Source organism: Python bivittatus, unplaced genomic scaffold (assembly GCF_059951505.1).
Source record: "Python bivittatus isolate LINGU-HERP-01145 unplaced genomic scaffold, Pbiv_v1 ctg000980_np1212, whole genome shotgun sequence".
NCBI lineage: Eukaryota > Metazoa > Chordata > Lepidosauria > Squamata > Pythonidae > Python > Python bivittatus.
The window spans coordinates 44496272-44517503 of record NW_028277125.1 but is presented as its reverse complement, the minus strand read 5'-3'; the positions used below and the strand labels follow the sequence as shown (position 1 = coordinate 44517503).

Genomic DNA, 21232 nt, shown 5'->3' with positions numbered 1-21232 from the left:
TCCTTGCAAAGGAGCAGCTTTTGCTGTCATTGCCAGCAAAAATATGTAAATTATTTTTTACCTGCTCCACTGCAATTAAACAGAGCAACTTAGTCCTGTCACTTAGGGGATCTGCAAACTACCTGGGACCAACGGAGGTGGAGGGATGGGCTGGGCTGGGGCAAAAGGAGCATGTCCACTGGGAAGGGGAAACTGAAGGGACCTGCCAACCTCAGGTTAGGATGCTGTATGAGTGCCATAAGCACCAAGTTGCCAATCTTTGGCTTAGGAGAATGCTGTCTGGGTAGGACCTATGGAGAAAGCACATAATTTGCACAGGGACCACATTCTGGGAACATGGCTCATACTGTATTCCAGCAAGCTTTTACCAATGTATAAATACTTTAGGCAGTGCAGTGCTTCCATGTATTTCATTAGAGGTTGACAAGCCACTATTTCCCCTCTTCTGTACAAGGTTTCCCTCTGCACATCCCTCACAATTTATTCCACGAGACCTGCAATATTTATGTGCCTTCAGATTCTCCTTCCCCTTAGAGAATCTGAGGACCAGTATCATGGCAGCCCAGCCAAGCAGCATGACACTCACTTGTATATGCTGGTCAGGTTTACATCAGAACCCTTCAGTTGCATGAGCTTTTTCACATTTAATTGAGGGAACAATCCAGGTGTGTCCAGAAACTAGAAAAAGATAAGTAGCACCTGATGAGATATTTTCTCTATTTTCTTAAAACAAAGTTTTCACTGTTTCCTCTAGCTGTATTTCTTCCTCTCCAGAAAGTGCAAGAGCTGACAGCCAGAGACTAAAATAACGACTTATGAGAGTTAGAAGAGGGGACTGCAGACAAAGATTGCAAATTAATATACCATTATTAATTCTATAACCATGAGTTAACCTTCCCTATGTCACAATATTTATGCATTTATTTTATTAGGCTTATATGCCACTCCAATTGTCAACCAACTCTGAGTGGCCCCTTGTCTTCTCATTCCCAACCATGAAGGGACGCCATAACATCTATGAGTACAATAACAGCCTAGGTGGCTTACCTGGAGGAGAATTCCATTGGCCCAAGGCCGGCAAACCAGTGTGTATGAATTGCCTCCGACTAAAAATAGCAGTAGAACCAGTAGCATCAGCAACCATGAAAATATAAAGCTGAATCCAACACTCCTGTCATGAAAGATGAGAAACAATCAGAAGTCTACAATTCAACTATTGATTTGGGTATGAAGAACAGCCCACAGATTCCTCTACGGTTGGGTCTTATATTCATGATGCCACTGCTGTGAAGATCTGTAAGGCAAGGCAGGAAAACAATGTGCCAAGGCAAACAGAGGACATTGATTTGCAACTTAGTAGTGTACCTTGCCATCAACAGTGGCGCTTAGAAACAGTGCAACTCTACCTTTTCCTGGTAGAAATCTGCTAACTACACAATAAGAAAACTCTCTGCAAAGTGGTTTCTCTATAGCAGCTAACATTACATAAAAATATCAGCAAATTCTGCTGGTGTCTTTGGCTATGGTCTGGAGGGATACAAAAAGGTTATTGTCAATTACTCCCCTACACTGAAACAGGAGAGAGTGAGTACAACATCTCTTACGCCATAAAGAAGTTTCCACCGGTGTTGGAGAGGCAGCCCCTTTTGGTAGGCATCTCATGTGGATCTAGCCCAAGACCACCAAGCAAAAGGCCCAACACATTGAATACAATTATTACAAGCAGCAGGCAGCAAAGGCAGAAGCCAACACCCCACCTGCAGTGAGAGAAATCAAACTAGTTAACTCAGATTCAAACAACAGTGAAGGAAGGAAAGAGGTGCAAACATACTCAGTTGGGTCAAATCAGTTCAGTTAGTTGAAACCAGGATCAGCGGGACTATGCTCTGTTAGCATGTACAACAGACTAGTTGTGGTCAAACAAAATGCTTACCAACCATCACTATAATTTTCTCAATTAACCCAATTTTCTCAGGTGCACAACACATTAAACCACAAAGTAACCACATGAGCCGGGTTTGCACAACATCTTAGGCTAAAATGTGGTTGAATCATTTGTAGCTCAGTGCATCATATGAACACGGGCACTAGAAATTAAAGGAAGTAATGAAAATAATGAGATCCAGTTCAAGCCCAGAAAATGAGGAATAGTAGAGCAATAGGAGGAAATAAACCCTGATCTAATGAACTAATAGGCCCTTAAACTTCTGCAAATTAGAAGTGCTAGCCATTCAAACAGCAATGCTAAAAACAGCACCTCAGAGATCTCTAGAGGCTTCGTTTTTCTTCTGAGCTGCACCACATTTCCTATAACTTGCCTTTTGCCTATTAAAAAGGAATGTGAATATCCATTTCATCTGACCTGTAAACTCAGCCCAAGGAATTCTGCAACATTTGAAAAGCTGAACAAAGTTTTACTCCTACCTGTAGCCATCATAATTGAACACAGCTGGCTGATATTCATTTGCCATCTTTACAGCATCATCCATGAGCCCAGAGATATTCTTCAGTGAGTCCAGCATGTTAAAGTTACTACTGATTGCATTAATTTCCGTCTTGACATGGTAAAGTTGAGCCTGCATCTCTTTAAGAATCAGAGCCAACACAGATAAACCATTATACTATGTGCATTATCATGGACCACCTAAATCATAGCAGCCATCATCCAAGGGCTGTGGATATGTTAAGCTCTCCAATTTGCACTCTATGCAGATACAATTCACACTGCATCTCAATCTAAGTGATGCAGTTCAATTCTTATATTACCTAAGAGGCATCTTTTACAAAGCAAAAAACCACAGACAAAGGTGGCTGCAAATTCTAGGAATGAAAATTCCTTTCTTTTTGAGGGATCAGATCCCATTAAGTGAGATAAACTGAAGTCGGTGTTCTAGGAGCAGATAAATAGTTCCACATGGGAAGAATGAGTAGAATAATTCAAGAAACTAGATATGTTTGACCAAAGAGGCTGAAAAATTACGAATCCTGAAAAGCATAGGAATCTGCCTAATACTGCATCAGATGTTGATCTTAGTATTATCTACACTGTCTCTGTTCATATAAAACCCCAAGATTTTCAACCATGGTTAATTAAGCAAGCCATAATGGGCTGATTCACATGTAGCTAGGTTGAATGGATGGGTTTACATGGTAAAAAAAAAAAAAAAAAAAGAGCAAATTGACTAGACCGTGCAAATCTTCAAAAGGACACTTCACTTTGATAAAAATTCAAATGAAGTACTCTCAAAACTATGACTAAAGAGAACTGATCATTTGCTTCACACTGCTCTGCTTTTCAACCATCTCTCAATATCCTCTGGCACTTAGAAAAATCAAGAGGCACCTGCATAGAAGTCTGTCACACCTTCTCTATGCAGAGCTGGCTGAGAGTCTCCTTGCAGCCTTCTTCTACAGCATGATAGATAGTCTCCTCCACCTCTAACCAAAGTTGGAAAAGGCTTCTACGCAGGTACAGCCCCACACTGAAGCCTTTCTTAACTTGCACAGATGACAGAGATAGGAAACTTGGAGATTACATCAGTTGAGGCTAATTTTGTTGCTCTCTTGCTCCAATGAGGAGAACATACTGCATCCACAATGTGAAGGTCTTCAGAGTGGCAAATAAAAGTCACCTCACATAGGACTATAAGCCACCATATGAGTTAATACAATAAGCAAGCTGGCTACTAATGGGCAGCAACTCTTCAGACTTTCTGCTAAGGGATCTCTCCAGTCCTACCTGAAGAAGCCAGAGACAACTTGGGCTTTTTTGCATGCAAAAAGGGTGCCTTGCCAGCATGTTTGGTATCTATGGGTACTGATTACTTAAAACGTTTACACAGTACTGAGCATGGTGTTCATCCCAACAGAGGAAACATCACTAGGCAAAATATTTTGACACTTGCCAAAATCCTTTGGAGACATCCTACCCTTTGAGGCATATTTGGTGGGAACCCAAGAAGGGACATCTTCTGCAGGCGCTAGAGCCCCCTATCAGAGATGCCAGGCTTCCTTCTAACAGGAAGCCAATGTATATTTTTATTCAGACAGGCTCTTGGCTGTACCACAGACCTGTTTCATATATAGAGAGAGAACTATAAAGATACATAATAGATATGTTTATAACTATGTTGTCAGTTTTCATTTTCATTAGACTTTCAGTCTGTATTTTATTGTTGTTAATAACCACAGCTTTAGTTACTATTTGTAGCGCCTTTAAACATTGTCATTAATTGTCTTAAAGAGTTGGCAGGAATGCTTATCAAATATCAAGGTGACATAAAACTGGGTGGATAGCTAATACTGTAGGATAGGGGTTCCCAGCTTGGGCTAAAACTCAGGACAGTGTTTCCAGGTGTCTGACTTTCAACTCCCAGAATTCCCCAGCTAGCATGAGAATGCCAGAAGTTAAAGTCTGCACATCAGAAATTGTCCAGGTTGGAAAATACTGCTCTAGAAGATTAAAACCGAATACAAAATAATATTGGTAGGTCATAGAAATGGGCTGAAAAGCACAGAAGAAAATGTAATAATGACAAATGGAAAGATCTTCACTTAGGGGGGGGAAAAAATGTCCAGGTAGAGCATGGGAGTATATCTGGCTTAGTAACCCTAATTCTGAAAAAGGAATTGGCAGCTGAAAATATGGCTGCTCAAAAGGCAAATGCAGTTTTATACCGTGTCAATAGATCTTAATTTACCTAATCATGAGAAATAATTACTTCCTACTCTGAGTACTGTGTCCAGTTCTGGGCACCATGCTTTAATAGGGTTTCAAAGCAACAGGTGAAGAAGAGCAACAAGGGGACTAAAAGGTAACTCTTATTAAAAAAAAAAAAAGAAGTCTGAGGCAATTGGTATGTTTGGACCTGAGCTTTCGAAGGGGGAATATAATAGCACTTTTCAAGTAAATGAAGAGGTGCCGTACAGAAGAAGTCAGGACCTGTTCTCTATCATTAAGATGGAATAATGGTCTGAAGTAACAGGAAGAGAGATTCCAATGGAATGTTAGAAAAAACTTCCAAAGGTAAGAACAGTTTGACAGTGGAACCAAATACATGGGATTTGGTTAACTTTCCTTCAGGGGATGTAGTCTGGCATTATTTTGAACTGCTGCACTGAGGAAGGGATTAACTCATTTACCTAAAGGTTCCCTTCTAATTCTGACTCTAGTGGAAAGGTGGGATATAAATGTAATGCCTAAATTGCCAATTAATTAATTACATTTAATATGCATATGTGAGGAGGAAAGTAGAAACCTTTCTTTTGGAAAAATGGGAATATTGGAAAACTGCATATAGCTGAAGTGGGTATGCTTGTAGGGTATCCATAAGTGAGGGAGGGTCATGTAGGATCTTTTGTTATAAATGCACCCCTCCCCATACCATTATGCCAATCTTGTGTATAATTTCTTACACATACATGTCTTTGGAAACCACAACATGCAGCTGTTTAATGCTTGAAATGAAGAAGAGATTCTGTGATGGGGTTACTTACCAGACACCTCCTTTTTGGTTTGATTAGAGACTTTCTGTGGTATTTCTTCCAGCGCATTTCTTGCCTACAAGCAAAGGAACCCAAGATATAGACAGACACAGATGAAGACACGGACATATAAAGCCCAGATCTCAAAATGTAAGCTAAGTACAACATGAACAAAAGACAAAGCCCTGAGAGGATACTGTGGAAGAGCAGGCTGCTAGCAAAATTGTAGGCCCCTGTGCTGCCTCCCTCCCCTCCTATTTGAGCCTTCTCCCCAACGTCAGCATGGCAGAGTTGCTTACAAAAGCTGCAACCTTGAAACAGGTGAGGGAGGAGATGTGTGTGTTTTGGAAGCAGCAGCAGATGAAGACAGAGAAAAGCAGCCAAATAAAAGAAGGCATTTTTCCTTCACAGAGACTGGATGGCCCAAAGGAAAAGAAGTATAGAGGCAGAGCAAGGAAAAGTGCAAGTATAAAAGCCCCATGTGGAAAATTGCAAGTACTCTCCATGCTGGCCAGTAACAGAGAAGAAAAAAGCAGAAGAAATTCCAGAGAGAGGAATTAAGGCAGAATAGTGTTTGCAAGAAGAAAACATCGTTATAGAATAGTTCTACAATATAGTACAGAGGAAATATTGTAATAGTAATTGAATAGTAATAGAGTATAGTAATTGTTATGGTTATAGTAATAGTAATTAGCATAGTAATATAGAAATAATGGGAATAGAATATAGGATAGAGGCAATAGAAAACACTCATATATAGACTTGTAAGTTTCATATTTCACTTTTGTATCTTGGATAGATTTTTTTCAAAATAAAACATCTCCCCAACCCTTATAGGGAGATATAAAAATCCAAGTGTCTAGGGTCCAGTGCTTTTGGTGGACCTTTCAAGTCTGAGCCAATCAAATTGGGTACAGTTTAAAAAGAACCCATCACAGATACATTTGCTATTTCCCCAAATCACCAGACTTAATCACTTTAGAGGACACAGGACAGGTCTCATGCAAACAGGGTTCAGAGGTCCATGAACCCAGTGGCTCCAAACAATGAATCGTTGTAGTGATTGTTGTAGTGACCATTTTGTTCCTGTTGCTCAACCTCTCGCAGACAACCCATTCTGGCACACTGGCACTTGGATTGGATATTTGAAAAAAGAATTGGAGAAGAAAAGGAGGGTGTTACCTGTATGATAGTGCTGTTGGGATCTGACATTGTCAGATCAGATATCAGACGAAGTGGATGATTGACATCAGGAATCTGTGGAAACAAATAATGCAGAAATGTACCTTTTTATTGTTTGATCAACTCCAATTAAGCAATAGAAAATGCACCGTGTTTCGAGTGGGATGAAGTAAAAACACATGAAGCAAGAGCTGGCACACATAGAAATGTTTGCATACTTATGGATGACTAGGAACTAACAGACGCAGAGCTAGACATCTTGAAAACATACTCCCACATCATAACCAATCCTCTATTCTGTTAAAATTGGGGCACATTTTGCTTCATGGCCTCTGATTTCAGCCTCCCATGGTGTCAACTATCTCAGCAATCTCATCCCAACTATTCTATGCTCCCTTACCCTTTTAAAATGTATCATGAATTGCATTTCTATGCCACCCAACACCCTGGGTGATTCACCATACCCCCACCTCAATTAAGTCTCTTCCCATGCCTTCAAATAATCCACCCTGCCTATCCAAATAGTTCTTTCTCTTCCAAACCCCACTCTACCGTATTAAAATTGGCCCCAGGCGTCAGGTTCTCTATGGACACATTCCGGCATGGGCCACCACAATGATTCAGAGTGTCATTGATCTCGGTTCTCAGGCGGGTCAGGTTTTTGTCCAGCTCCTTTTGCATTTCCTGCAAGCGAACGCCAGTCTGGTTGACCTTTTGGAGTTCCTTTTCTATACTGTGAATGTCTATTAAAAAAAAAGTAAGAAGGACAGAGGGACAGACCGAGGATGAATTCCCCAACCTGCAGTATCCATTTAGTTCTTGATTGTAAAGGAATGTAGAGCTGATCTTGGGCAAAATACAGAAGCCATTTAGGAGGGACTTGGACATGAGTTTATATCATCAAGAATTAGAAGGAAGCATGAGAAAGAACTCAACCCCACTTTGGTTTTGTTCGGTATAAGATGAGACAGAGGGAAATTTGAACAGGCTTTCAAGATTCTGTTATTATATCCTACAACAATAAATGACATTCCTGGAATCCCTTTGATGTCTGTTTCTTGACCTGGCCTACCTCAAAGGGCTGGCACTGATTTGTCCACAGGGAATTACTCCTCAAACGTACAAAACATAATGAAAGAGAAGTCAGTCAATAGGTCTCCAGCAGTTCCCCAGTCTTTGGGTTCCCATTTTTTTTACTCTGGAGAGAAAAAGAACTTTCTTTCTTGTCATGGCATCTCTTATTGTGAAGTTGGCAAGTCACTTGCCTCTGGAACTATAATGAAGTCTTGGTTTTCTTATGAGGACATTCCTTAAAAGTGCCTCCAACTTCTGGGTTGCCCTGTACTACCAAAATACAGACAGAGCTTCTGGGCTTCCACTCTACTGTTAGATCCCCATATCATTTCCCAAACCAGTTTCCCTTGCAATACCTTGGAGAAGCTGCTCAGCTATGCCTAGTGTTTTGTCTACTGGTCCACCTAGCTGCTCCTTGATCTTGTTCCCCAAGATAGTATCAATATCTGCAAAGAAAGAAAAGCATCAACACGAAGTCACTAACACTAACTTTTTTCATTGTCCTTTGCTTTGATTTATCCATAATAACTGTGGTTCGGCTGATTGGTTCACAATACTTGCAAAAAGCCAAAATGTTGTTAGAGAACAAAGAAACTTACATCCCACTTAACACCAACCCGATACAGAAACTAGACAACCTAATCAAGAGAACCCTCAGTGACCTAACCAAGAAAGGCCAGATCACAAAAGAAGAACAGTGGCAGATGAAAAGCAGTAGACCCATCGTCCCATGTTTCTATGGACAACCAAAAATACACAAGCCTGACATACCGCTCCGACCAATTATATCTTTACCAGGGACTCCAACATACAACATAGAGAAAAAACTGACAAAAAATCTTGGACATCTCACAGAGAAGAGCGAATATTCTACTGTCAGGACTCATATCAGAGATTGTAATGCAACGCCTAGAAACTATAGCACTTCCACACATACAACCTAAAGTATGGATCCAGTATGTAGATGACACCTTTGTTATAATAAAAAAGGAACAACTAGAGAAGACACATGAAACCATCAACAACATCTTCAAGGGAATAAAATTCACCAGAGAGGAAGAAAACAACAACACGCTACCCCTTCCTGGATATCCTCATCAGCAGAGGAAACAGCAAATTAGAAACCCAAGTCTATCGGAAGACAACCCACACTAAACAAGTACTCCATTACCAAAGTAACACCCAACCTCCCACAAGAGGAGCTATGTAAGAACATTATTCAAATGAGCACAAATGCATTGCAGCAACCCAGAACAGCAGAAAAAGAAAACAGACCACCTATACAACATCTTCCAACAAAATGGATATCCACGCAACTTTATCAAAAAGTGCCTGACCACTGAACCTACTACAACACAACCAACACAAGCTATGAAAAGGATAACCCTGCCATACATCAGAAACATCTCAGAAACTACCAACAGACTATTACAACCACATGGCATCTCCACAGCACACAAACCAACTAAAGCTCTCCAAAACCTCTTAAGCAAATCAAAAGGCCCAGCAGCCCAAGAAGAAAAAACAGGAGTCATCTACAACATATAGTGTAAGGACTGTAACAACCACTATGTAGGACAGACAGGCAGAAGGCTAGCAGAGCGCATCCATGAACAGCAACTAGCAGTCAGAAGACACAATGAAAACTCCTTAATCTCACAGCACATGGACAGACTTAACCATAGTTTCAACTGGGAAACTGTCAGCATCTTAGACCAAGCTAAATCCAAAAATGCAAAAGAATTCTTGGAAGCTTGGTATTCAGACAAGGCAGCCATCAACAGGCACATAGAGATAAACAACATCTACACACTATTCAAAAGAGACAATAAAAAGGAAACAAAAGACCAGAGCATCTCCTTACCAGTAATCATCACCCAGATAAACAGAGATTAACACCAAGATTATCACCAGACATACAATCAGCAGTAAACAATACCCGAATCAAGGAACTACCAGAGGAAAAAAACAAACCAAACCAAACCAAACCCACACCCCCACCAATACTGGCCGGGCATGCCACTGTATATAAACAGAGAACAAACCCCATTCCATTCTAGGACTGAAGATGTTACCTAGCCGGGTAATGAAAACAGCCAAGCTCAGAGAACTCCAGGGACTCCACAGTTCAGCCCTGAGCTACACATATTCTCTTCTATTGATCCTGCATTTAGTAAGAGCAGAAGCAATGCAGTCTGACTTTGTAGTATGTTATTCAGCTATAAAGGCAGTTTCCAAGTTAAAATCAAATTTTTAGGATGGATGGACAGAAATGTGCAAGTGGAAATATGTTTGTTACATCCACCTTCTGATTTGACCATACCTATTTCCCCCTTCACTTTACCCATATGCAACCTCCCCCAGCAGATATCATGACTCACATTCATACCTTGACCTAAAAAAGCCTTTGCACTCATGTGCTCAATAACAGGAACAATAATATTTATATCCCACCTTTATTTTGTACAACTCAAGGTGGTGTACATAATGCTCTCACCTATTTTCCCCACAATGCTCTGAAAACTTTCAGAGATATCTGTCATAATCTGATTCTTTGTAATCACAGGATGCAGTGCTCCAATCACATTTCACATTTCAGACATTTCCAGTATGTCAGCTTGAAGCCCATCTTTTACTTTCTTTCACTAGAGACTGCATCAATCTTTCCCCCCAGAATTGTAGCCAAAAGCATAAACTCACTCAATAGGCTCCTATTGACTTCATTCAGTGGCACTTCACTGAAGCTGATGATGTCACTAATCTCCTGTGGGGACAAAGAAAATGATGAAATAAAATCCTATTTTTAGTAGAGAAGACAGGACACAAAACTAAAATCCTGGACATAATTATGTTCATGGAAATTATGAGAAAAACATAGGACGTCATATACAATTTGAACATAAGAGTATTAAAATCTGTTTATTGTACCAAAAGGCATTCATATATGTTGTCAGATATCAAGTCATATATTGACTATTCTTACATAGATTCAGGTGGCAAAGTTGCTGGTAGCATCAGAATTGTTGAACAGAAGGGCCATTAATTCACCAAAGACTGATATGCTATGCCCATAGGAAATAGATCCCATATTGTCCTGCACCAATATTTGTTGAAGATCCTAGTGGACTACTTCTAAGGAACTGTCCTTAAGGGCTTTTTGTCACAATACAATAAATGAAGTGCAAATTTTGGATTCTGGAGGTAAATAAGTAAGAAAGAGACAAAAAAATAAATGGGCCTACTTTTGAAGATAGTCCAGAAATATCCATTAGTACAAAATACAGCAGCTAGATTAATAATTGGAATGGGGCATTATGATCATATTTTTCCTGTACTGGCTCATTTCCAGTACAAAGAGCAGATATCAACCAATGAAGTCCTTCACAGCTTGGGGCCACAGCTTCTGAAAGGATGCAGATGCCCATGAATTCCTACATGTGCATCACAGCCATCTTTAGCTATCTCTGCTCCAAGTGCCCTCCCATTCTGAAGCATGGAGCACAACCTTCTGAGTGGATGCCTTCTCAGTGATAGCTCTGCAATTCTGGAAGGTCTCTTTGGAGATAAAGCTTGACACCCACTTTTTTCATACAAGACAAAGAGGTTTTTTTAAGGCTTTTTTTGTTGTTTTTTTGCCATATAGTGGTCATTGTAACTGATTGTTAAGATAATCTAATTGATTTTTTTTCTGAGTTTAATTATTTTCACTAGCTTTTTTATGCTACTTTTATGCATTCAGATATTACTGATATTTTTAGGGTATTTGGCTACAGTATATGCTATCTTATAAAAAACATTGTGAAAGGAAGCATATAAATCAACCACAATAACAATCTGGCTGCCCAAAATTAATTTTAATTCTGGTGAAGGGGAACCAGAGCACAGCTATTCCAAGATTCTGTTCTACAATCCATTCTTGCCAGATTCCCCTGGTTACTAATGATTAAGAAACATTCATGGATTTAGACACCTTTCTGATTTTTGCAAATATTTCCTGGAGAACAACTGTTCTGCAAAAGTAGTTCTCAGAAGTATACAATATGCCATGATATACTGGTCCAAGCAGTTAAATGTGAGAGCTTCCTTCAAAGGGAACTGCTACTAAAACAATATTGAGGGAAAAAATCTAACTCAGCACCATTTTAAACTTTTTTCTGTTAACAGCAATGTATGTTTATTCTTTCTGGTATTACAAAAATCATTACATTTTGCTTCTGCTTCTACTTAAACATTGATTGATTGTGCACCACAATAAATGGCACAGATAAGGGAAAAGGCTGCATGAAAATGCAATACCATCAACAATTATGAACATTCACATGTCTCTTAAGAGTTTTACCTTATATTCTAGCCTTCTGCTACGGTATGGAAAAGCTATAAGCCTTTACCCTGTTTCTTTACTAGGATCTTCCCCAGTTTTAACAGGACCTAATGTTCATTTGCCAGCAGGCAATGGATGAGTAATTTATTATAGGCACTGAAGTACCAGAACTGTGGACAGAGAATAGTAACATGTCGGTGGGTTAAAAGGAACCAATCAATGTTTAGAGTTTCCCAAAAGAAGTAGAAGGAATGCTGCAGAATGGAAGCAAAGATATTTTACTGGAAAACAGAGCAAACCACATGGCAACTGGGACTGAAGGAAAATGCAGGACGGGTTGTAAAAAAAAAAAATAGGATGAGGAAGAGGGGTAGATATGTGTCCTGTTTACCTGAGATACAGAATTCAGATAAATTTGCAAGTTGCCCACTGTATTGTTAAAAATGCCAAAACTTCTCCCTACACCCTGGGATATACGTTGGTTGCAGACATATGCACAGATATCTCCAGCCCTTTAGCAGAGGAAGAAAAAAGAAAGGAACAAAGTTGTAAAGGGCAAATAGTAATATCATCCAATAGACTGCGAACATAGCAGTATGTTGAGGTCTCATCCAACTGGGGCAAGATATAAATGCAATAAATAAATAAAATCTACTTGTACGTTGATGCTGTGTTAATTATTTGGAAGGCAATGGAGATACAGGCCTTGTACCTGTACAATGTTTAGATGTAAATGAGTTGAGTTTTACTGGCTTTGCATCATGTATGAAGCCACCAATTCTGCCTTAGTATTATGTGTGAACCAGTTTATTATGTTCAACAAAACATGGTTTAAAAACATACCTTAGCATTATGTGTGAAGCTGAGCAATATGTAAGGGAAAGATAAGTATGGTTTAGAGCCAGCACTTTATGCTCATGGTCTCTCTAATATATCAGAATCATAGTGTTATTTCGGCTTGGAATGTCCCAGTACTGTAATTTGTCAGAGTAACTCTGTATTGTGCAACACCTTCTCTCTCTAGCACCATGGTCTCAGTTGTGGCTGACCATGCCAGGCATGATCTCTTTGTAATCCTGCCCGCATTTACAAAAGTACATTCTGGCTAACTTTGATCTTTGTGTCTTTCTGGGAATAACACAGGAACAAATTATATACTAAGGGTCTCCAATGTAGGAATTTCTGTAATTAAAAAAAAGAGGGCATATTTATGTTTTAGGAATGTGCTTGTTTCTGAAAAGAGGTGCTGAGTGGAGCTTTGGCAAAATCAAGCATTGCCAGGAATATTCCAGGCTGCTAACGATCACATTGTTGTGCTCTTTGGCCTCAGAGCAACTTCATAACTCTTTTGTCCCACACAATGGAATCTGCTGTCCCACCGTGGCCATTTCCTTTACTGCCTCCCTGCTTGGCCCATCCCATCCCATGCCCTACTTTTCAGGAAACCATTCCCCAAGTACAAACAATCCTGACAGACTTGCCAAGGAGACAAGAGGACTGGATCACATCTCATTTAACACTTCCATCAGCCACTGTGCATATATATTAGGAACATCTGCTGTGTAAGTACTATCCATACAAATCAAGGAATCTTTCAATGTGTTTCCAGAGTGGTGATTGTGTTTGCCTCTTGTTGCAAAATCAACAAGAAACATCTTAAAGTCTAACCAATTTTTATAAGTTCACCTTTCATGGATCACTGTCCACTTCATGAGATACAATAATAAACTATTTAATCTTTAGGGTGCTACGCAATTCTCTGTCAATGTAAAAAATCTAATGCAGTGATGCAGGAGTAGCTACTCTTTGCTTTAAATCAGAGACTGTAGCACAAGCAAAAGGCCAAAGTCGCACCTCCCACCAGCTCATTCTATTATTCTGCATAGGATGAAACTCACAGAAGAACAACAGTAATACCCAGCAGAGACCAAAAAAGAGTCTGCCTCTTGCAGGCAGTGTGCTTGTTCTGCTTCTGGTACATGAAACCTCCACAGTGTCCACAGCAGCGGCAGCAGCAGAAATACAAGCCCACTAGGGGAACAAGGACGATAAACAGAAGACCAATGGCGGTACAAACCAGGAAGCCCGTCTCATACTTGAGCATCTAGAAGTGGAGGGAAGCAAAAGAGAGTTATCAGACTTAGCAATTTGTGGACACTTGTCCGCTTCAAAATGCAAAGAAGGATAGAAGACTGAACAGAAGACTGTCTCCAGGAGTGAGCAAATTCCACTGGATTTACTTCAGATACCATCTTGTTTTACTACTCATTTTACTTCCTCAAAAAAATCACTAAACAGCAAGAATGTTACTTTAAAGTCTCATCTGATGGACCAGGCCTAGCAAAGGACAGTGAGTCAGCACATCAAGTCTTAGACATCTCCACATTTGCAATAATCACAAGGATCACACCCTACTCACCTCTTTATATATTGTCTGGTCTTGAAGGAAATCTTGACGCTTGATCAGTTGAGTCAGGAGATCTACGGAGAAGCACAGAGAGGTTGGTAGAAAATGCTATCATTTATTTATTTATTTACATCTATAGATAATCCAAAACCTAAATTTGTTTAAAATTTCTTGCCTGGAGCCTGGGTTACCAAGCTGAAAATGTCATTTCCCAGGCTCCCTTTCTCCAAAGCCATTTTACTATAGCCCATATGTATGGCAGCCATGCCAGTCTTCAGAACACATGAAACCTCACTCTTTAGTTCCAGGAGCAGGAAAGTTCAGGTAACTGGATTTGATCCTATCACCCCGATGTCAGAAAAAAATATTTCCTTTGGCACTGCTATGCAAGCAATATCCCTCTTTGCCTCTAAGTGGTGCAGTGCTCCATGCTTTGCAAACATTCTCCATTTCAAAGGTTATCGGCTTGGAGTGATCTGAAGGAACAGACACAGTGCAACAGAAAGTGCCCAAAACAAATATTCTACCAAGCCACTGAGCAATGCAGTGCAGTGCAACATTATATGGGGATTAGCCACAGCTACATGGAAGTCAGCTGGAAATTATAAGATATCTGTGTCATGCTAGAAGATCCAAAATCCATATAGCAAGCTTTCAGAGGATGTACTGCTACTCAGCACCAGTGAAGAACCCATCTGCACATCTGAAAATCCCCATCATTCTATCTAACCATGGGAAGCTGGAAAAAACATGACTCCATGACTAGCCATGCTTTTTTTCCCACCCTCTTTTCTTTCCTACCCACATGCTTGATGAAAAACATTTATCATCTAGTAACAATTTTGTACAACTTCAATAAAGGTGCCTTCATGCATTTTCATATTGGTTTTCCTCATGGTCACCATGTCAACTATAGCTTTTTAACCTAGAACAGTAGCAAACAACTTTTTGGTGGCTGAGGGCCACCGAAACTTAATACTTGGGAGCAGGCTAATAAATGGTAACAATGCAAATCAGCAGTACTGAGATGTTTGGTTTGGAGAATGCTTTAAGAGTTTTGCAGTAGGCCTTTGTTTCCTTTAAGCTATGTTAAGGCAATTTTATGACCTACACTATAGATTTCATGTGTTTCTCGACCAAAATGGCAGAAGGCCCCAGTACTAATTTTCAGATGTTATCTGAGGGGCCTTGGGGCAGGATGTAGTTCACCCTTATGCTAAAAGAAGAGTGCTTAGCGTAAGTGTGGTTTTTGCTTGTTAAAAGATATGATTTAATCTGAAGTAAACATTTGTCACAAAACTCCTATCAGGGCTCAGCAAGAATATCAGAGAGAACTTGGGATCAGATTTTTTTTCACCCAATACTGTGTAGTAACAGCAAACCTATAGAAATCTAGTATTAGGATTAAGTACTTTCCAGGTTTGGAAGCATAACTATCAGGCAGGCTGATGCCTCAGCACATTTCCTCTTCATAAATGTACATTGTCACCCTCCATTGAGAAGTCTCTCATCTTGAAATGTAGCCCCTGAGCATCAAAATCTTTTTGCAGCTTTCCAACCTCCTCTCAGCTGTTTCCACTTCCAGTAAAGCTCACTTTATTTGCATAAATACCTCCCTTGTTTACTCTTAGCAAGCATTTTTGGTTTTGTTTCCTTTTAATGCATTGTCCCAACTTCCCCTTATGATCTTGGTTTTATTAATGTTACTTTGGGAACTAATCTCATCTGAAATGCAGGATATAAATTATAAATATATCTAAGTGAATTAGATTTACAAATGTTTGCAACTAGCCACTGAGATCTCTCGTGGCACGTAAAGAAAGCACTGAGGAAACCATGCAAGGTGTTTTACAAAGAATGAGAATTCTTTTAAAAAAGAAAAGTAGGCTTCGGATTTGCAGGAGTATGAATTTATCAAATAACATTTTTGCTGGGACTGAAACTTCCATAGACTTCTTTGCACAAGAGAGTTTGAGCATTAGATCCTAAGCATCTAATACAAATTGACAAAATAAAATGAGGTTATAAAAGACATCTCTGCTTGAATATAGGCAATAGCATACAGAGGAAATCAAATTATTCATTGCTTTACCATTGACTAGGTCAGGATAGGAAAAGGGAAACACTTTTTTTGTCCAATAAACGTTTCTTCAAAAATTCTCTTAAATCCAGATAATTGTAGGGCAGCATATCTTAGCGTCATCCATCTGCCAATGAACCATTGGAAATGGCTCTCCCTGTCTTCCAGGAAGAACATCATGGCAATGTGAAGGAAGCCAACCTGATTCCTTACAGAAGGCTGCTGTAAGCTTGCTTACCTTTAGCTCACACAAATAATTTCCACAGGGATAGCTCTGTCAGTCTTTTGCAATACCTTTTGGGTATTAAGATGCCATTAGGCACTTTGTGGTTTCTCCTCTAAAGGGTACTTCTGAGATCCTAAAGATTGAGGCTTGCTTCTCTTTTTTTTTTTAAGAGATCTGAGCTGTTTTGGGAAACAACAGTCGTCTGAAATTGAAATAAAAATGCATGCTGACAACCACAAAGAAAGGAAGGAACTGACCCAGCAGATTAAGACATCCAACTGACATGATGCTTAATCTCATTTATCTTACTTATCTGCTTGACAGATCTTCCATTTATCATCCATCTAGCCAAGGAGTTGAAGTGTTTTCTTGAAAATACCAGGCCTTTTGTTTTTTAGTGATTTATTTTGAAGCATTCTCTATCACAATAGGCCGATAATGCTCTAAAACATGCCAACTTGTGCAGCCTGACTTTTGATATAGAGAGAATGGCTGCATCATCCACATACTAAAGAGCAAGACATGGGGCAACTGGCTAGAGATGAAAGATGAAAGTCTGGATTGCAAAAAACTCACCTATATTGTTAATATAGAGGTTAAACAGCAAGAGGGGCAAAAGTGCACCTTTGCTTGACTCCCTTACAGGTAAGAACAATCTCTGTTAAGTTCCCATTGCTATTCCTTGACCAGTGTGACAGTGCCTTGATGTAATGGTATAATCAATTTGAGGAGATGACAATCCATTACTGAGGCTACTAATTTTCTCCAGAGTTTCTGTCAGGGTATAAAATCAAAACCCACCTTTAGATCTAAGACGGAAGTGTAGAGGGTTCCGTTTGGGAGATTATAGTATTTCTCCGCTAAATGATACGGAATTATATGCTGGTTCATTGTAAAGTATCCAGATCTGAAACTGGCCTGCTCAGGCACTAAAATATTCTCATAGTGTAGCCAATCTGAAAGTTTATGATATAAAACCTGGCATTTAGTTTACTAATTTCTGAAAGAAGACTGGGTGATAATTAGCAGGGTCACACCTATCTCCCTTTTTATATATTGAGAGTGTTATGGAATTAAGCCATTCCTTGGGTATTCATATAGATTTATGGAAGTGAAGAGAAGGGCTAACACTGATTCCCACCATGTTAGATTTAGCTTTAAAAATTCAGGTGGAATTAAATATTTGCAAGGATTTTTTTTTTTTTTTTTTTTTGATGAACAACTCATTTTTGAATCTTAGCAAAAGATATTGAAGGCACTCTGGATTGGATCATCTAATGACTGAATATTGGGGATACTATCTTGAGACAGTAAAAATACCTCAGACATGTCTGGACCAAGTATGAAGAGGAACTGTATGATTATGATTATTGGAGTTTATGTTAGCTGTAGATTTAGAAACAAGCTGCCAAAACAGATGATGATCTTTGTTCATCACAACCTACTGTATCCTGGCCCAACCTTTTTCTCTATTCACCTGTTATAGCTCTATTGTGCTATAGTGAGTAAAAAAATTCACAGGTATTAAAATCATTAGCTGTTCTGGCCATCCTATATGATAGTGCTACCTGGGCTTTAATTAAAATACATTCCTTATCATACCAGGATTGGGATCCCTTAGTGGATTGGTATGAGAATGAGGCTGGAGTAGGTTGAATATACTTTTGAGCAAAGCTAATGAGACTTTGAAAAATTGAGATTATTTCAGGATGGTTATTTGAAGCAAGTAGTGACTGATTTAGGTGGGTAGTTTGTGGAGCATTGAAAAACTGCGTTATGGCCAAAGCCAGCTTACATATCCACATTGATCTAAGATACCTGCCATTAATGGGTAAATTCTTAAGAGACTGCTGGTGGCTCTGCTCACTTCTTATGGAGGTGAACATTCCCAGTAATGGTAGGTGATCAGTCCCCAAATGAAAATCTACCCTGCAATCTTTGCAATGAAATATATAGCCACTAGATTTAGATGTTTTTGTAGATTTTGTTGTAAACCATCTCTACCCCTGAGTTAATGCCACAGTCCTTGGACTTCCATGGAATCTCCCCAAATAAAGAATAGGTGACATTATAATGCTGTAAAAGAGCCTTATTGCCGCCTCCCATCCTGGCATTAAAGTTGCCAGCCAGTATCATTATTCAGTCAGGAAACTGGAAGTTAAGATCAGTGAGCCAGTTTCAAAACAATCCCAGTCACTAGTAGTACGAGCTGTAAGACTTTCTAGCGGAAAGTAGACATTTATCAAAAGAAATTTAGTAGAGTTCACTTTTTATGGGGATTGCTACTGCTAGTTGTTCACAGAGAAAGACAGACAGCATTTGTACGTTCAATAAATCTGATAACAAAGTACTAATTCCCCTAAAAGGGCAGTCTCCCTTCAAACTCAGGCTGTCCAGCAGGGAAAAAGAGAAGAAACCTTTAATGTTTAAGGGCTCAGTATCCCAAGGCTCTTATAAAAGTATAACTGTAAATTAATTTAGATACTCTGGAAAATCTGGACTGGAATGTTTGGCACATTATCCTGCAATATTCCAGGATATAAGACATTGCAGGAATAGACCATGACAGCCATTCAGAGGAACAAGCCTGGATTGTTATTCTTGAAATCTGAGGCTGGATGAAGATCAAGCAGACAAGGTGCAAAACCCAAAGAATGAGAGCTAATTGTACTTCTTTGTGGTATTTTAGGGCATACACGTGGTTGAGCTGAGCATCATCCTGCTGAAAGGGAGATGCAGAACACAGCACTGAGGCATCCATGCGTTGGATACTAGAGTCAGCATCAGGGGATTTCAGCAAAGACTCTTCACTCAAAGACTCTGCCCTGCTGGGTCTGCAGGGACAAGAAGTGAAAACCATGACAATTCTTTCTGTCTGTCTGTCTCTTTAACAGCTATTCTACTGGTAATAGGATTAAACAAAACTACGAGCTCATACATTTAGTATCTTCATATTCATATTTTAAGTCATTTTTTTAAGATTCCAGATCCACAATACAAAAAAGCAAAGCTTGAAAAATGGCTAGCTTTAACAAACTCCTCCAATCTGGACAATTGGAGGGAGAGAGACTGTCATGCCCCTCTATCTTTTTTAAAACTATCCCAGAAGTAAACAAGTCCTCAAAGAGGGAAGACTTTATTGTTAGCCCTACTATGAACAATGTCAAGGAAAGTTATAGGATGCTGATAGCCTGCCACTCAGGGGGTGTTCTACTCAGAGAGATCACAACATTGGAAAAGCCAAAGGATTCCCTCCCAAATTCTAGGAACAAAGGTAATAATAGCATAGTCAGATGGAAACCTGTGTTAAAGGTGCTGTGCCCAGATGACAGCACATTAGATAAGGATATGACTCCTATTTGTGAAGGGGAAGTATGCTGTGTGGATCATGCCTTGATAAAAATCAGAAAGAGGTAGGGAAGAAACCTTGCCTCTCTTCATTCAGAAGCTAGCTCCTGCTTAAGCAACTTCCTCTGCTGTGCTCTGTATTGGGACAGCTCCTCTGCTAACTGAATTTCTATTACTGATACATAGGATACTGAACTGATATTGGCTTTGGTCCACTTAATAGGGTTGGTAGGAACAAGTTAAGGATTGATCATTCCTCTTAATTGATAGAATATGGACAAACCACCTGCCCAACTTCTGGAGGTTCTACACCTCATCGATTAAGATGATTTTGTAAGTCATCCAGAGAATGAATGCAGGGGGAAAAAAGCGTCTTTATGCCCATTCATACTGTTCTTGGTTTAGATCCATAGGCTAACTAGATTAACTGGCAGTCTTCTGGTTGATTTATGACTTCATATCCTCGTACACAAGTTTATGTGTCATTTGTTGCAGAAAAGTGGCACAGGAAAACACACAAAAAAAAGAGGAGATTTTGAACAGCTAAATGGCAAGAAGAAAGAAGGGCTAGCTGACTGCTCCATCCCTTCGCCATTCTTCTGCTTAAACTGTCAGTCTTCCCTGGCTGTTTCTTCTTAAATTGCAAGACTATATGCGTGTGTGTGTGTTACATAATGTCTATGTAGGTTCTCTTTTACAGAATTATCTGCAAAGGGCCAATTGTAATGTCTTTACTGTTTCATTTATATTTAAGGAAGTGAATTGGATAACAGTTGAAATTTTCTCATTGGCCCATGTCCTGCTATACTGTAACTTTTATAGAGATTGTAGAAACTCCCAGGTGGAACCATTACTTAAGACATTCCTTGGACATCCTGATGCATTTTATGTTCAATACCGCTTATTAGGTAAAGATTCTAAAATAACATATGTTGTGGCTATATTTGCATTATCAGCATGCAAAACTTGCAAGCAATTAGTCAAACTGTAGATTAGGTGGGATAAATAAGTTTTACAGCAGTAGTATAATTTATTTATATTATTATTATTATTATTATTATTATTATTATTCTGCTATTTCATACATCATTTTTATCTGGGAATGCAAAT

General features: G+C 39.4%; 1 protein-coding gene across 8 annotated transcripts in view; it reads right to left on the bottom strand.

Moving 5' to 3' along the window:
• The window catches only part of LOC103055799 (prominin-1-A-like), a 37911-nt gene that overhangs the window by 8709 nt on the left and 7970 nt on the right, over positions 1-21232 (bottom strand). For all 8 annotated transcript variants that reach the window (XM_088131659.1, XM_088131656.1, XM_088131653.1 and 5 more), the window contains exons 3-14: positions 14481-14542; positions 13960-14165; positions 12453-12573; positions 10441-10504; positions 8097-8186; positions 7219-7409; positions 6667-6741; positions 5497-5560; positions 2425-2584; positions 1605-1757; positions 1048-1171; positions 587-678 (exon numbers count right to left, since the gene is read on the bottom strand). In XM_088131659.1, coding sequence (XP_087987785.1) covers positions 587-678; positions 1048-1171; positions 1605-1757; positions 2425-2584; positions 5497-5560; positions 6667-6741; positions 7219-7409; positions 8097-8186; positions 10441-10504; positions 12453-12573; positions 13960-14165; positions 14481-14542 — 1402 coding nt within the window. The remainder of the gene's footprint in view (positions 1-586; positions 679-1047; positions 1172-1604; positions 1758-2424; positions 2585-5496; positions 5561-6666; positions 6742-7218; positions 7410-8096; positions 8187-10440; positions 10505-12452; positions 12574-13959; positions 14166-14480; positions 14543-21232) is intronic.